The sequence below is a fragment of the Platalea leucorodia genome (genome assembly GCF_965183815.1).
Source record: "Platalea leucorodia genome assembly, chromosome: 26".
NCBI lineage: Eukaryota > Metazoa > Chordata > Aves > Pelecaniformes > Threskiornithidae > Platalea > Platalea leucorodia.
The window spans coordinates 978992-991813 of record NC_138848.1 but is presented as its reverse complement, the minus strand read 5'-3'; the positions used below and the strand labels follow the sequence as shown (position 1 = coordinate 991813).

At 64.0% G+C, this 12822-nt stretch overlaps 1 protein-coding gene across 2 annotated transcripts; it reads left to right on the top strand.

Moving 5' to 3' along the window:
- The first annotated feature begins 1442 nt into the window (after positions 1-1442).
- On the top strand, positions 1443-9493 carry BLVRB (biliverdin reductase B). 2 transcript variants are annotated; one of them, XM_082333589.1, is made up of 5 exons: positions 1443-1599; positions 5212-5373; positions 6691-6780; positions 6856-6987; positions 9250-9492. In XM_082333589.1, exons 1-5 carry the CDS (start codon positions 1518-1520, stop codon positions 9411-9413), a joined length of 630 nt encoding a protein of 209 aa, XP_082189715.1. In that variant the 5' UTR covers positions 1443-1517; the 3' UTR covers positions 9414-9492. The 2 variants fall into 2 exon arrangements, with proteins under 2 accessions (XP_082189715.1, XP_082189716.1); XM_082333590.1 differs by lacking the exon at positions 6691-6780 and having other exon boundaries at positions 9250-9493.
- Positions 9494-12822: the final 3329 nt, after the last annotated feature.

Below are 12822 nucleotides of genomic sequence, written 5' to 3'. Positions count from 1 at the left end.
AGCGGGCCCCTATAGACTGGGGGTGCGGGGATCGGGCCCCTATGGAGCGGGGTGCGAGGAGCGGGCCCCTGTGGAGCGGGCCCCTATAGATTGGGGGGGCACGGAGCGGGCCCCTATGGAGCGGGACCGTACGGATCGGGCCCCTATAGATTGGGGGTGCGGGGATCGGGCCCCTATGGAGCGGGCCCCTATAGATTGGGGGTGCGGGGATCGGGCCCCTATGGAGCGGGGGTGCACGGATCGGGCCCCTATAGAATGGGGGTGCGGGGATCAGGACCGTACGGATCGGGCCCCTATAGACTGGGGGTGCGGGGATCGGGACCATATGGATCGGGACCCTATAGATTGGGGGTGCACGGACCGGGCCCCTATAGACTGGGGGTGCGGGGATCGGGACCGTACGGATCGGGCCCCTATAGATTGGGGGTGCGGGGATCGGGACCGTATGGATCGGGACCCTATAGATTGGGGGTGCACGGACCGGGCCCCTATAGACTGGGGGTGCGGGGATCGGGACCGTACGGACCGGGCCCCTATAGACTGGGGGTGCGGGGTTCGGGACCGTGCAAACTGGGGGTGCACGGATCGGGCCCGTATGGACCGGGACCGTATAGATTGGGGGTGCAGGGATGGGGACCCTATAGATTCGGGGTGCACGGACCGGGGTCGTGCACGGATCGGGCCCGTATGGATCGGGCCCCTATAGATTAGGGGTGCAGGGATTGGAACCGTACGGACCGGGACCCTATAGATTGGGGGGGCACGGACCGGGACCATATGGACCAAGACCGTATAGACGGATCGGGGTCGTGCAAACCGGGGGTGCAGGGATCGGGACCATATGGAGAGGGACCCTATAGACCCAGGGGGTGCACGGACCGGGGTCGTGCAAGGATCGGGACCGTATAGACAGGGACCCTATAGATTAGGGGTGCACGGACCGGGTTGTGCAAAACGGGGGTGCAGGGATCGGGCCCCTACGGCCCAGGACCCTATAGACCGGTACCGTATGGAGCCTATAGACCGGTACCGTATGGACCCGGGGGTGCGGGGATCGGGCCCCTATGGCCCGGGACCCTATAGACCGGTACCGTACGGAGCCTATAGACCGGTACCGTATGGACCCGGGGTGCAGGGATCGGGCCCCTACGGCCCGGGACCCTATAGACCGGTACCGTACGGAGCCTATAGACCGGTACCGTATGGACCCGGGGGTGCGGGGATCGGGCCCCTACGGCCCGGGACCCTATAGACCGGTACCGTACGGACCCTATAGACCGGTACCGTATGGACCCGGGGTGCAGGGATCGGGCCCCTACGGCCCGGGACCCTATAGACCGGTACCGTACGGACCCTATAGACCGGCTCCCCCCCCCCCAATCTCCCCGGTCCCGCCGGGTTTCGGCAGCTCCGCCCGTTGGCCCCGCCCCCCTGGGGGGCGTGTCCCGCCCCTGGGGGCGGAGCCAAGCCCCGGTAGCCCCCGAGCGGCTCCCGGTGGCCCCGTCAAGGCCACAGCCATGGCCACCGTGCGGAACGTCGCCATCTTCGGTGCCACCGGCAGGACCGGGCTGCCCACGCTGGCCCAGGCCCTGGAGGAGGGTGAGGGGCGGGGGGGGCCCCCCGCTGCACCCCAAAACCCCGCGGTGGCCACGGGACCCCCGGGCTGGGGGGGGCGGGGGGATCCCGGGGGGCTGGGGGGGGCCCTGGGGTTTGGGGGGACCCTGGGGTTTGGGGATCTCTGAGGTTGGGGGGGGTTGGGGTTTTGGGGGGGCCCTGGGGTTTGGGGGTCCCTGGGGTATGGGGGGGTTGGGGTTTTGGGGGGGTTTTGGGGGTCCCTGGGGTTTGGGGAGTCCCTGAGGTTTGGGGGGTTTGGGGTTTTGGGGGGTTTTGGGGGGTTTTTGGGGGGGTTTTGGGTGCCCCTGGGGTTTGGGGGGGTCCCTGGGGTTTGGGGATCTCTGAGGTTTGGGGGGGTTGGGGTTTTGGGGGGTCCCTAGGGTTTGGGGGGGCCCTGAGGTTTGGGGTTTTGGGGGGGTTTGGGGGTCCCAGGGGGTTTGGGGGTCCCTGGGGTTTGGGGGGTCCCTGGGGTTTGGGGGGTTTGGGGTTTTTGGGGGTTTTGGGGGGTTTGGGGGGGGGTTTGGGTGCCCCTGGGGTTTGGGGGGGTCCCTGGGGTTTGGGGGGATTGGGGTTTTGGGGGGGTTTGGGGGTCCCTGGGGTTTGGGGGGAGTTGGGGTTTTTGGGGGGTTTTGGGGGGATTTTGGGGGTCCCTGGGGTTTGGGGTTTTGGGGTGGTTTGGGGGGGTCCCAGGGGGTTTGGGGGGGGTCCCTGGGGTTTGGGGGGTCCTGGGGTTTCGGGGGGGTCCCTGGGGTTTGGGGGGTCCCTGGGGTTTGGGGGGTTTGGGGTTTTGGGGGGGGGTTGGGGGGTCCTGGGGTTTGGGGGGCGTCCCTGGGGTTTTGGGGGGGTTTTGGGGGTCCGGGGAGGGTTGGGGGGGTCCCTGTGGTTATGGGGGGGTCTGTGGGGGTTTGGGGGGTCCCTGGGGTTTTGGGGGGGGCCCTGGGTGGTGCGGGGGGCACGGCCAGTGCAGATAGAGCCTATAGCAGGATATAGAGCCTATAGCGGGGTGCAGAGCCTATAGCGGGGTACAGAGCCTATAGCGGGGTGCAGAGCCTATAGCAGGATACAGAGCCTATAGCGGGGTACAGAGCCTATAGCGGGGTGCAGAGCCTATAGCGGGGTACAGAGCCTATAGCAGGATACAGAGCCTATAGCGGGGTACAGAGCCTATAGCAGGATACAGAGCCTATAGCGGGGTGCAGAGCCTATAGCGGGGTGCAGAGCCTATAGCAGGATACAGAGCCTATAGCGGGGTACAGAGCCTATAGCGGGGTGCAGAGCCTATAGCGGGGTACAGAGCCTATAGCAGGATACAGAGCCTATAGCGGGGTACAGAGCCTATAGCAGGATACAGAGCCTATAGTGGGGTGCAGAGCCTATAGCGGGGTACAGAGCCTATAGCAGGATACAGAGCCTATAGCGGGGTACAGAGCCTATAGCGGGGTGCAGAGCCTATAGCGGGGTACAGAGCCTATAGCAGGATACAGAGCCTATAGTGGGGTGCAGAGCCTATAGCGGGGTGCAGAGCCTATAGCAGGATACAGAGCCTATAGCGGGGTGCAGAGCCTATAGCGGGGTACAGAGCCTATACGGGGCACAAACAGCCCAGCTGGGGCCTATAGAGCCTATTGGAGCCTATAGATCCTGGGGGGGGGGGGGCAGATACAGCCCATCCAGGCCATATAGAGGCTATACGTGGGGCAGAGCCAGCCCGGGGGGGCCGTATGGAGCCTACGTGGGGCCGAGCCGGCGTGTCGGGGGCAGATAGAGCTTATCGGGGGCGGCCGCGGCCTCTTCGGGCCTGATAGAGGCCATATGGGGCTGATAGAGCCCCTATGGAGCAGGCAGGGCCCATGTGGGGCACACGTAGCCCGTTCGGGGCTGTGTGGGGCGAGCAGAGCCTGTATGGGCCATATAGAGCCTGTATGGGGCAGATAGAGGTTATGCGGGGCAGACAGAACCCCTATGGGGCAGGCAGAGCCCCTATGGGCCATATAGAGCCTCCATGGGGCAAGCAGAGCCTATATGGGTTATATAGAGCCCCTATGGGGCAGATGTGGGGCCAGGCAGAGCCCATATGAGCCATATAGAGCCTATATGAGCCTTATAGAGGCTATATGGAGCAGACAGAGCCCGTATGAGCCATACAGAGCCTATACAGGGCAGGCAGAGCCCCTATGGAGCAGACAGAGCCTATATGGGTTATATAGAGCCCCTATGGAGCAGGCAGAGCCCCTGTATGGCAGGTGTGGGGCCAGGCAGAGCCCATATGAGCCATATAGAGCCTATATGAGCCTTATAGAGGCTATATGGGGCAGGCAGAGCCTGTATGAGCCATACAGAGCCTATACAGGGCAGGCAGAGCCCCTATGGAGCAGACAGAGCCTATATGGGTTATATAGAGCCCCTATGGAGCAGGCAGAGCCCCTGTATGGCAGGTGTGGGGCCAGGCAGAGCCCATATGAGCCATATAGAGCCTATATGAGCCTTGTAGAGGCTATATGGGGCAGACAGAGCCCATATGAGCCATACAGAGCCTATACAGGGCAGGCAGAGCCCCTATGGAGCAGACAGAGCCTATATGGGTCATATAGAGCCCCTATGGAGCAGGCAGAGCCCCTATGGGGCAGATGCGGGGCCAGGCAGAGCCCATATGAGCCATATAGAGGCTATATGGGGCAGGCAGAGCCCCTATGGAGCAGGCAGAGCCCCTATGGGGCAGGTGTGGGGCCAGGCAGAGCCCATATGAGCCTTATAGAGGCTATATGGGGCAGGCAGAGCCCCTGTGGGCCCTATAGAGCCCCTATGGGGCAGGCAGAGCCCCTATAGGGCAGGTGTGGGGCCAGGCAGAGCCCATATGAGCCTTATAGAGCCCGTATGAGCCATATAGAGCCTGTATGAGCCTTATAGAGGCTATATGGGGTAGGCAGAGCCCCTATGGGCCCTATAGAGCCCTTATGGAGCAGGCAGAGCCCCTATGGTCCCTAGAGAGCCCCTATGGAGCAGGCAGAGCCCCTATGGGGCAGATGCGGGGCCAGGCAGAGCCCATATGAGCCATATAGAGCCCATATGAGCCTTATAGAGGCTATATGGGGCAGGCAGAGCCCGTATGGGGCAGATGCAGGGCCAGGCAGAGCCCGTATGAGCCTTATAGAGGCTATATGGGGCAGGCAGAGCCCCTGTGGGCCCTATAGAGCCCCTATGGGGCAGGCAGAGCCCCTATGGGGCAGGTGTGGGGCCAGGCAGAGCCCATATGAGCTATATAGAGCCCATATGAGCCTTATAGAGCCCGTATGAGCCTTATAGAGGCTATACGGGGCAGACAGAGCCTATATGGGTCATATAGAGCCCCTATGGAGCAGGCAGAGCCCCTATGGGGCAGATGCGGGGCCAGGCAGAGCCCATATGAGCCATATAGATCCCATATGAGCCGTATAGAGCCTGTATGAGCCGTATAGAGGCTATACGGGGCAGGCAGAGCCCCCGTGGGCCCTAGAGAGCCCCTGTGGGGCAGGCGGGGGGCTGCTGACTCAGCCTCAGGCCCCGGGGCCCGATCCGGGGTGCCCCCCCCCCCCGGTGTCACCGGCGCGGGCCCCGCAGGGTACGCGGTGACGGTGCTGGTGCGGGATCGGGCCCGGCTGCCGGCACAGCATCGCCCCGCCCGCGTGGTGGTGGGGGACGTGCGGGACCCCGCCGCCGTGGCCGAGGCCGTCAGGGGCCAGGACGCCGTCATCATCCTCCTGGGGACGAGGGACGACCTGGGTACGGTGACACCCCAAAACCCGGGGGCCTGCACCCCGAAACCCCATCGCCCCGGCCCCCACGGATTTGGGGGGACCCCATTGCCCTGGGATGCCATAATTTTGGGGGACCCCATTGCCCCAGGGCACCCTGCACCCCGTGACCCCATGGATTTGGGGGGACCCCATTGCCCTGGGATCCCATAATTTTGGGGGACCCCATTGCCCCAGGGCACCCTGCGCCCCCTGACCCCACGGATTTTGGGGGACCCCATTGCCCCAGGGCACCCTGCGCCCCCTGACCCCACGGATTTGGGGGACCCCATTGCCCCAGGGCACCCTGCACCCCGTGACCCCACGGATTTGGGGGGACCCCATTGCCCTGGGACCCCATAATTTTGGGGGGACCCCATTGCCCCAGGGGACCCTGCACCCCCTGACCCCATGGATTTTGGGGGACCCCATTGCCCCAGGGCATCCTGCACCCCCTGACCCCACGGATTTTGGGGGACCCCATTGCCCCAGGGCACCCTGCACCCCCTGACCCCACGGATTTGGGGGGACCCCATTGCCCCAGGGCACCCTGCGCCCCGTGACCCCACGGATTTGGGGGGACCCCATTGCCCTGGGACCCCATAATTTTGGGGGGACCCCATTGCCCCAGGACACCCTGCGCCCCCTGACCCCACGGATTTGGGGGGACCCCATTGCCCTGGGACCCCATAATTTTGGGGGGACCCCATTGCCCCAGGGGACCCTGCACCCCCTGACCCCATGGATTTTGGGGGACCCCATTGCCCCAGGGCACCCTGCACCCCCTGACCCCACGGATTTGGGGGGACCCCATTGCCCCAGGGCACCCTGCGCCCCGTGACCCCACGGATTTGGGGGGACCCCATTGCCCTGGGACCCCATAATTTTGGGGGGACCCCATTGCCCCAGGACACCCTGCGCCCCCTGACCCCACGGATTTGGGGGGACCCCATAATTTGGGGGGGACCCCATTGCCCCGGGACCCCATGACCCCACGATCAGGCACCTGAACCCCCCCCAATCACCCCAAAACTTGGGGGGCTCCCCATAACCTCCCTAATCACCCCCAAAACTTGGGGGGCTCCCCATATACCCCCTTATTCACCCCCAAAACTTGGGGGGCTGCCCAATAACCTCCTTTAATCACCCCCAAAACTTGGGGGGCTCCCCATAACGCCCCTAATCCCCCTGAAAACTTGGGGGGCTGCCCCATATACCCCCCTATTCACCCCCAAAACTTGGGGGGCTGCCCCATATACCCCCGTATTCACCCCCAAAACTTGGGGGGCCCCCCCTCTCCCCCCAGGCCCCACCACGGTGATGTCCGAGGGCACCCAGAACATCGTGACGGCCATGAAGGCCCACGGCGTCCGCAAGGTCGTCGCCTGCCTCTCGGGTGGGTGCCCCCCATCCCCTGCCCCCCCCAAAAAACGGGGGGGTCCCCTGCTCTGAGCCCCCCCTTTCCCCCCAGCTTTCCTGCTCTGGGACCTGCAGAAGGTGCCCCCCCGGCTGATGCCGGTGACGGAGGACCACATCCGCATGCGCCGCATCCTGCAGGATTCGGGGCTGGATTGCGTCTACGTCATGCCCCCCCACATCGCCGGTACGCGGCGGGGGGGACCCCAAAAACACCCCCCCCCAAAATCCCACCCCCAAAATCCCACCCCCAAAATCCCACCCCCAAAATCCCCCCCCCAAATCCCACCCCCAAAATCCCACCCCCAAAAATAAGGGGGTTATCCCGCTTTATCCCCGTATCCCATTCTATTCCCCGTCCCAGTTTGCCCCAGTATCCCAGCTTATCCCCTTATCCCAGTTTATCCCCACATCCCAGTTTATCCCCATATCCCATTCTATTCCCCATCCCATTTTGCCCCAGTATCCCAGCTTATCCCCTTATCCCAGTTTATCCCTGTATCCCATTCTATTCCCCATCCCAGTTTGCCCCAGTATCCCAGCTTATCCCTGTATCCCAGCTCATCCCCATATCCCAGTTTATCCCCGTATCCCATTCTATTCCCCATCCCATTTTGCCCCAGTATCCCAGCTTATCCCCTTATCCCAGTTTATCCCCGTATCCCATTCTATCCCCCATCCCATTTTGCCCCAGTATCCCAGCTTATCCCCGTATCCCAGCCCATTCCCACATCCCAGTTTATCCCCGTATCCCATTATAGCCCCCATATCCCATTTTACCCCATCCCATTTTATCCCCGTATCCCACTTCATCCCGGTCTCCCCCATTATCCCAGTTTCCCCATTATCCCCATTCCCCCAGTCTCCCCCATTACCCCATTATCCCCATTCCCCCAGTCTCCCCATTATCCCAGCCTCCCCATTATCCCCATTTCCCCATTATCCCCATTTCCCCAGTCTCCCCATTACCCCAGTCCCCCCCATTATCCCCATTCCCCTATTATCCCCATTATTCCCATTCCCCCATTATCCCCATTCCCCCAGTCTCCCCCATTATCCCCATTCCCCCATTATCCCAGCCTCCCCATTCCCCCAGTCCCCCCATTATCCCATTATCCCCATTCCCCCAGCCTCCCCATTATCCCAGTCTCACCCATTACCCCATTATCCCATTATCCCCATTCCCCCATTATCCCAGCCTCCTCATTCCCCCATTATCCCCATTCCCCCATTATCCCCATTCCCCCAGCCTCCCCATTCCCCCAGTCCCCCCCATTATCCCCATTCCCCTATTATCCCAGTCTCCCCAGCCTCCCCATTCCCCCAGTCTCCCCCATTATCCCCAGTCCCCCATTATCCCAGCCTCCCCATTCCCCCAGTCCCCCCCATTATCCCCATTCCCCTATTATCCCAGTCTCCCCAGCCTCCCCATTCCCCCAGTCTCCCCCATTATCCCCAGTCCCCCATTATCCCAGCCTCCCCATTCCCCCAGTCCCCCCCATTATCCCCATTCCCCTATTATCCCAGTCTCCCCAGCCTCCCCATTCCCCCAGTCTCCCCCATTATCCCCAGTCCCCCAGTCTCCCCCATTATCCCCAGTCCCCCATTATCCCAGCCTCCCCATTCCCCCAGTCCCCCCCATTATCCCCATTCCCCTATTATCCCAGTCTCCCCAGCCTCCCCATTCCCCCAGTCTCCCCCATTATCCCCAGTCCCCCATTATCCCAGCCTCCCCATTCCCCCAGTCTCCCCCATTATCCCCAGTCCCCCATTATCCCAGCCTCCCCATTCCCCCAGTCTCCCCCATTATCCCCATTCCCCCAGTCTCCCTATTCCCCCAGTCTCCCCCATTATCCCAGCCTCCCCATTATCCCCATTCCCCCATTATCCCCATTATCCCCATTCCCCCCATTCCCCCATTATCCCCATTCCCCCATTATCCCAGCCTCCCCATTCCCCCAGTCTCCCCCATTCTCCCATTATCCCCATTATCCCCATTCCCCCATTACCCCCATTCCCCCATTATCCCCATTCCCCCATTATCCCAGCCTCCCCATTCCCCCAGTCTCCCCCATTCTCCCATTATCCCCATTATCCCCATTCCCCCATTACCCCCATTCCCCCATTATCCCCATTCCCCCATTATCCCAGCCTCCCCATTCCCCCAGTCTCCCCCATTATCCCCATTCCCCCAGTCTCCCCCATTACCCCCATTCCCCCATTATCCCCATTCCCCCATTATCCCAGCCTCCCCATTCCCCCAGTCTCCCCCATTCCCCCATTATCCCCATTATCCCCATTCCCCCATTACCCCCATTCCCCCATTCCCCCATTATCCCCGTTCCCCCATTATCCCCATTATCCCCATTCCCCCAGTCCCCCCCATCCCCCCAGTGCCCCCCAGTGCCCCCCAGTGCCCCCACTCCCGTTATCCCGCGCTCTCCCGCAGCCGACCGGCCGCTGACGGGGGCCTACGCGGTGACGGTGGGCGCCTGCGGCGGCTCCCGCCTCATCTCCGCGCCCGACCTCGGCCATTTCCTCCTCCGCTGCCTCCGCACCTCCCGCTACGACGGCCAGAGCGTCCACGTCTGCGGGGATTATCCCAAGGCTTAGGGGATCCCCGGGATCGGGGGATCCCCGGGATTGGGGGATCCCCAGGGATTGGGGGGGGGGACCCCATTAAACCCCGCTTCTGCCCAGCCCGGCCCCCGCCTCTTCCCTCGGCGGCCGCCATCGACCGAGCCTTGGGGGAGGGCATAGGGTGGGGGGGCCTATAGGGCTGGGGGGACCCTATGGGGCTGGGGGGGGTCCTATAGGGCTGGGGGGGGACCCTATAGGGCTGGGGGGGGACCCTATGGGGCTGGGGAGGGGACCCTATGGGGCTGGGGGGTTCCTATAGGGCTGGGGAGGGGACCCTATAGGGCTGGGGGGGGACCCTATAGGGCTGGGGGGGTCCTACGGGGATGGGGAGGTCCTATGGGGATGGGGAGGGGACCCTATAGGGCTGGGGGGGTCCTATAGGGTTGGGGAGGGGACCCTATAGGGCTGGGGAGGGGACCCTATGGGGCTGGGGGGGTCCTATAGGGCTGGGGAGGGGACCCTATGGGGCTGGGGAGGTCCTATAGGGCTGGGGAGGGGACCCTATAGGGCTGGGGAGGGGACCCTATGGGGCTGGGGGGGTCCTACGGGGATGGGGAGGTCCTATAGGGCTGGGGAGGGAACCCTATAGGGCTGGGGAGGGGACCCTATGGGGCTGGGGGGGGTCCTATAGGGCTGGGGAGGGAACCCTATGGGGCTGGGAGGGTCCTATAGGGCTGGGGAGGGGACCCTATGGGGCTGGGGGGGTCCTATAGGGCTGGGGGGGGGGGGTCCCATAGGGTTGGAGGGGGTCCTATAGGGCTGGGAAGGAGGCCCTATGGGGCTGGGGGGGTCCTATAGGGCTGGGGGGGATCCTGTAGGCCTGGGGGGGGGGGTCCTATAGGCTTGGGGGGGGGGTCCTATGGGGCTGGGGGGGGATCCTATAGGGTTGGGGGGGGTCCTATAGGGCTGGGGGGGGTCCTGTGGGGATGGGAAGGGGGCCCTATGGGGCTGGGGTGGGTTCTATAGGGCTGAGGTGGATCCTGTAGGCCTGGGGGGATCCTATAGGCCTGGGGGGGGGGGTCCTATGGGGCTGGGGGGGGGGTCCTATAGGGCTGGGGGAATTCTATAGGGCTGGGGGGCTCCTATGGGGCCGGGGGGTCTCCGGACGAGCGGGGCGGGGGCGGGACTTCGGCTTCTGATTGGCTGCGCGCCGCGCCCCGCACCCTGCTGATTGGTCCCCGCGTGCGCCCGTATGTAAATGAGATCCCGGGGGAGGCGGGGCCGCTCGCGGAGGGGGGCGTGTCCCCAGTGTGGGGGTGCCACACCCCTCCGGAGCCCCGCCCCACAACACGGGTCGCTGCCCCTTTAAGACCCGCCCCCCCCCAGCCAGGCAGCCCTGCCTCTCCCGCCAGGCTCCGCCCCCTCCCCAGGCTCCACCCCCTCCCTCCAGACCCCGCCCCCGCTAAGGCTCCGCCCCCCTCCCTCCAGGCTCCGCCCCCCTCCCCTTGCGCGGCGTGCGCGCCCCGCCCCTCCGTCGCCGCGCGCGCGCCGGCCGCGGGCTGCCCTCGCGCCGCTTGGCCGCCCCCCGATTGGCCCGTGAGCTCGCGCCGCCGGGTGAGAGACCCCCCCCCCCCCCGCCCTTCGCCTCAGTCTCCCCCGGAGGCTCGGGGGAGACGGAGCGGGAACGGGGCGCTGCCGCCGCCGCCTTCCTGTCAGGGCGGGCCCGGGCTTGGGGCCTGGGCCTGGGCCTGGGCCTGGTTTTGGGGCCTGGAGGGTGGCGGGGGAGGGTCCCCGGTAACCTCCGGTTTCTCCGCTTCCTTCTAGCCGCGAGGGGGGCGTTGGGGGGGTGGCCGGTGGCTGCCGGGAGTTGTAGTCCTCGGGGAGCGCCTGGGGCTTGGGGGGGGAGGGGAGGGGGAACTACGATTCCCAGCAGCCCCTGAGCGGGAAAGGGTGGGGGGCTGAGGGTGTCTGGAGGGGGGGAGGCCTGGGGGGAGAGGCCTGCGGGGGAGAGGCCTGTGCCTTCATGGAGAGGTTTAGGGGGTCCCTGGGCCTTCATTGAGGGGTTTGGGGGGGGCTGGGCCTTCGTGGAGGGCTCTGGGGGTCTTTGGGGGGTGTGGGAGAGGCCTGGGCCTTCGCGGAGGGGTTTGGAGGGGACCTAGGCCTTCGTGGGGAGGCTTTGGAGGGGGCCTGGGGCTTCGTGGAGGGGTTTGGGGGGGCTTGAGGGGGGCCTGGGGCTTCGTGGAAGGGCTTGGGGGGGGCTGAGCCTTCATAGAGGGGTTTGGGGGGGGGCTGGGGCTTCATGGAGGGGATTTGGAGGGGCCTGGGGGTTTGGGGGAGCTTTGGAAGGGGGCTGAGCCTTCATAGAGGGGTTTGGGGGGGCCTGGGGCTTCGTGGGAGGGCTTTGGTGGGGCCGAGCCTTCTTGGGGAGGGCTTTAGGGGTGGCCTAGGGCTTCATGGAGGGGTTGGGGGGGGGCACCGTGTTTTGGGGGGGAGCCTGGTGCACTTGGGGGCCCTATGGAGGCCTCTTCCCCCTCGCAGGGGGGGGCAAAGAGCTGGCCTTGATTATGGGGGGGCCCTGTCCTCCCCCCAGCACCCCTTTTTTGCGTTAAATTTTACATCAAAACCACACACCCCCCCCTCCCCGATTTTGGGGGGCCCCGTGAGAAAACCCTGTGGTCCAAAGGCTTTAACGAACCCCCCCCTCGTTAGGCTGCTCCCCAATTTCCCTCCTGTTTATTGATATTATTTTTATTTCTCCCTCAGCGCTCGACGGGGAGCTCGTAATAAACAGGGCTGCGGCATCATCCAGGCAGGTACCTCCTTATCCCCCCCTTCCCTCTAATTCTGGGGGGAAAACCGGCGGTTTTGGGGTGCAAAAACCAGGAGAGGAACTGGAGGGGGGGGGGCTCAAAGACCCCCCCCAATGTTTTCCAGAGCCGCACAAATCGGCGTGGGGAAGTTGGAGAGCGCCGGGTGAAGGCAGCCCGCCTCTTTTTGTTTTTATTTTGAGGTTAAAGCGTGAGGTTTTGGGGCCGCCGCAGGTCTGGTGCCGGCAGCGAGGGGACGCGGCGGCTGTATTTTTATTTTCTTTTTTTTTTTTTTGGGGGGTGGTTTTGTGCCGGGAGTCGCTGGGTGTTTACAGATAATTATACATTCAAACCTTTATTAAAGATTCAACTTCAGTTTAGCTCCCAAATTCCCCTTTAAAAAGGAATTATTTCCTTTAAAGAGAGGGGAAACAACCAGAAAACACCCTAAAAAACCCCAAACCCCCCCAAATCCACTCCCCCCCCACCCCGAGCGTGCCGAAGCGGAACCGCCGCGGGATTATTCCCTTTGTCCCCAATATAAACAGGATTTGTTTGAGCTGCGGAGGGAGGGGGGGGGAAAAAACCGCGCCGATCCCGAAAGGTGGGATTTAGTTTTTCCTCGTTTAGTGTAA

What these genes read in the sequence shown, in the direction of transcription:
- BLVRB (XM_082333589.1), top strand. Translation starts at nt 1,518, where the DNA reads ATGGCCACCGTGCGGAACGTCGCCATCTTCGGTGCCACCGGCAGGACC. An exon ending in GGTCGTCGCCTGCCTCTCGG is followed by an intron (nt 6,781 to 6,855) that starts GTGGGTGCCCCC and finishes CTTTCCCCCCAG; the next exon opens with CTTTCCTGCTCTGGGACCTG. An exon ending in CATGCCCCCCCACATCGCCG is followed by an intron (nt 6,988 to 9,249) that starts GTACGCGGCGGG and finishes GCTCTCCCGCAG; the next exon opens with CCGACCGGCCGCTGACGGGG.